The sequence below is a fragment of the Lagopus leucura genome, unplaced genomic scaffold, assembly GCF_019238085.1.
Source record: "Lagopus leucura isolate 7727_CA_CO unplaced genomic scaffold, USGS_WTPT01 34395-0_obj-0_obj, whole genome shotgun sequence".
Taxonomy (NCBI): Eukaryota; Metazoa; Chordata; class Aves; order Galliformes; family Phasianidae; genus Lagopus; species Lagopus leucura.
In genome coordinates this window covers 1-2,663 of record NW_024967597.1, presented here as the reverse complement: position 1 = coordinate 2,663, position 2,663 = coordinate 1, and the positions used below count along the sequence as shown (strand labels likewise).

Sequence of the window (2,663 nt, the reverse complement as noted above, 5' to 3'; positions counted from 1 at the left end):
CACGACACGACACGATACGACACGACACGACACGACACACAGACGCTTCCCAGCTGCTCCGCAGGGCATCCCGGCGGCGTCCCGGCACACGGCAGCGGTGCCCCCGAAGCCCGCAATCCCCCCAGTGCCCCCAGCACAGCGCCCGTGCCCTCGGTGCATCGCCCCGCTGCTCCCGGTGCCCCCACCGGCCCGCCCACCCCCTCACCCGTTCCCCCCAACCCCCCGGCAGCCCGGTCCCGGGGCCGTGCTGCGCGCTCCCGCCGCTCCTCGGGGCCGCGCAGGGCTCGGGGCCGCGCTCGGCTCTCCCCGAGCGGACGGAGAAGGCGGCGATGGGGCCGCGGCGCTGAGCGCGGGGAGGGGGCCCGGTGGGGCCGGGGAGGGGGGGGGTCCCGGTCCGGGGAGGGTCCCGGTCCGGCACCCCCCGCTCCCATCGCGATGGGCGAATGGACGATCCTGGAGCGGCTGCTGGAGGCGGCCGTGCAGCAGCACTCCACCATGATCGGCAGGTGAGCCCCCCCCCCCCCCCCCCCCGCGACCCCCGCTCCGGGGCAGCCCCCCGCGACCCCCACGGTCCGCCCTCCTCGCTGTCCTGCAGCCCTCCGGCCCCAACGGGGCGGCAGGGGACCCCCGTTTGCCACCCTCTCCTCTCCCACCGCGGGGAGACGGGGGCTCCCATCCTCACCTCCCCGCTGCACCGGGGACGAAGGGGACGCCGCGGGGACATGCACGGCTCTGCGTGGGGACATCGGTCCCTTCTGCGTCCCCAAACCCTCCGCGGGGACATCGGTGTCCCCAGAGCACCCCGGCTCCCCCGCTGCGCTGTGACGTGGGCTGCGATCCACCTGCCGCCCCGAGGGTCCCTCTGTCCCCTCGTCCCCAGCCCTGCGTGCCGGCGGAGCCGCGGCTCCGGTCGATGAGCCCCCAGATGGGCCAAGGTCAGCGCTGCCACCCTGCGGGGATGGGGCCTGGGGGCACCCGGGGGGGCTGGCGGGGGTGCAGGTCCCGGTGCCAGGACCCAGGGGAAGGAGCCGGTGTCCTCACGGGGCCTGGGCGTCCTCGTCTGGGGGTTGTGGGTGCCCACGGTGGAGTGGTGTTGAGCTGGGAGCCAGAGGTGTCACCCCGGTGTGCGTGGAGGACACACAGCCCACGGTGGGACCCATGGGTGCGACCCCAGTGTCCATGGAGGATGTGTAAATGATTAGGACTCATGGATACGACCCCAATGTCCACATAGGACATGTCCCCGGGTAGCTATGGCCCCATATAGGACACACATCCCACAGTAGGACCCATGGGTACGACCCCAGTGTCCATGGAGGACGCGTCTCATGGTAGGAATGACCCCACAGTCCCTGTAGGACACACATCCCATATGGAACCCATGGCTATGGCCCTGCTGTCCATACAGGACACACATCCCATATGGAACCCATGGCTATGGCCCTGCTGTCATACAGGACACACATCCCATATGGAACCCATGGCTATGGCCCTGCTGTCATACAGGACACACATCCCATATGGAACCCATGGCTATGGCCCTGCTGTCCATACAGGACACACCCCCTGTGGAACCCACAGCTCCGGCCCCGCTATCCATACAGGACATGCACCCCATTCGGAACCCATGGCCATGACCCCACAGTCCCTGTAGGACACGCACCCCACATGGAACCCCTGGCCGCAGCCCCGCTGTCCCCGCAGGATCCTGCTGACGGTGGTGGTGATTTTCCGCATCCTGATCGTGGCCATCGTGGGCGAGACGGTGTACGAGGACGAGCAGACCATGTTCATGTGCAACACGCTGCAGCCGGGCTGCAACCAGGCGTGCTACGACAAGGCCTTCCCCATCTCGCACATCCGCTACTGGGTCTTCCAGATCATCCTGGTCTGCACGCCCAGCCTCTGCTTCATCACCTACTCCGTGCACCAGGCGGCCAAGCAGCGCGAGCGCCGCTACTCCTTCCTGTGCCCCCTGCTGGAGCGCGACGCCAAGAAGGCGCGGACGCTCAACGGCGCGCTGGCGCCCGGCACCGAGAGCGGCGCCAAGGCCGAGGCCGAGGAGGGCAAGGAGCCGCCGTGCACGCCGCCGCGCCGCGCCAAGGCCAAGCGGCAGGAGGGCATCTCGCGCTTCTACGTCATCCAGGTGGTGTTCCGCAACGCGCTGGAGATCGGCTTCCTGGCCGGCCAGTACTTCCTGTACGGCTTCAACGTGCCCGCCATCTTCGAGTGCGACCGCTACCCGTGCGTCAAGGAGGTGGAGTGCTACGTGTCGCGGCCCACCGAGAAGACCGTCTTCCTGGTCTTCATGTTCGCCGTCAGCGGCATCTGCGTGCTGCTCAACCTGGCCGAGCTCAACCACCTGGGCTGGCGCAAGGTGAAGGCGGCCGTGCGCGGCGTGCAGGCGAGGCGCAAGTCCCTGGTGGAGGTGCGCAAGAAGGACGGCGCCGCGCTCGGCCCCGCGCCCGCCCTGGGCCGCACGCAGTCCAGCGAGTCGGCCTACGTCTGACCTCCATCGGCCCAACCCTGCGGGCGGTGCTGGGCGCCGGGGGGGGGGGGAGGGGGGGGATCCCATCACCCCCCCCCCCCCCCTTACATTTCGGGGCGGCCGGCGGCTTCATCACGGTGCAAGCGGGGAGCTGGGGGGGCGCGCGACCCGCAGG

At 70.0% G+C, this 2,663-nt stretch overlaps 1 protein-coding gene across 1 annotated transcript; it reads left to right on the top strand.

The window, feature by feature from the left end:
* Positions 1-392: 392 nt before the first annotated feature.
* LOC122193217 (gap junction delta-2 protein-like) lies at positions 393-2,509 on the top strand. Its single transcript, XM_042893949.1, has 2 exons — positions 393-506; positions 1,705-2,509. The coding sequence occupies exons 1-2, from the start codon at positions 436-438 to the stop codon at positions 2,507-2,509; spliced, it is 876 nt and encodes a 291-aa protein (XP_042749883.1). The 5' UTR covers positions 393-435.
* The last annotated feature ends 154 nt before the right edge of the window (positions 2,510-2,663 follow it).

What these genes read in the sequence shown, in the direction of transcription:
- LOC122193217 (XM_042893949.1), top strand. Translation starts at nt 436, where the DNA reads ATGGGCGAATGGACGATCCTGGAGCGGCTGCTGGAGGCGGCCGTGCAG. An exon ending in CACTCCACCATGATCGGCAG is followed by an intron (nt 507 to 1,704) that starts GTGAGCCCCCCC and finishes CTGTCCCCGCAG; the next exon opens with GATCCTGCTGACGGTGGTGG.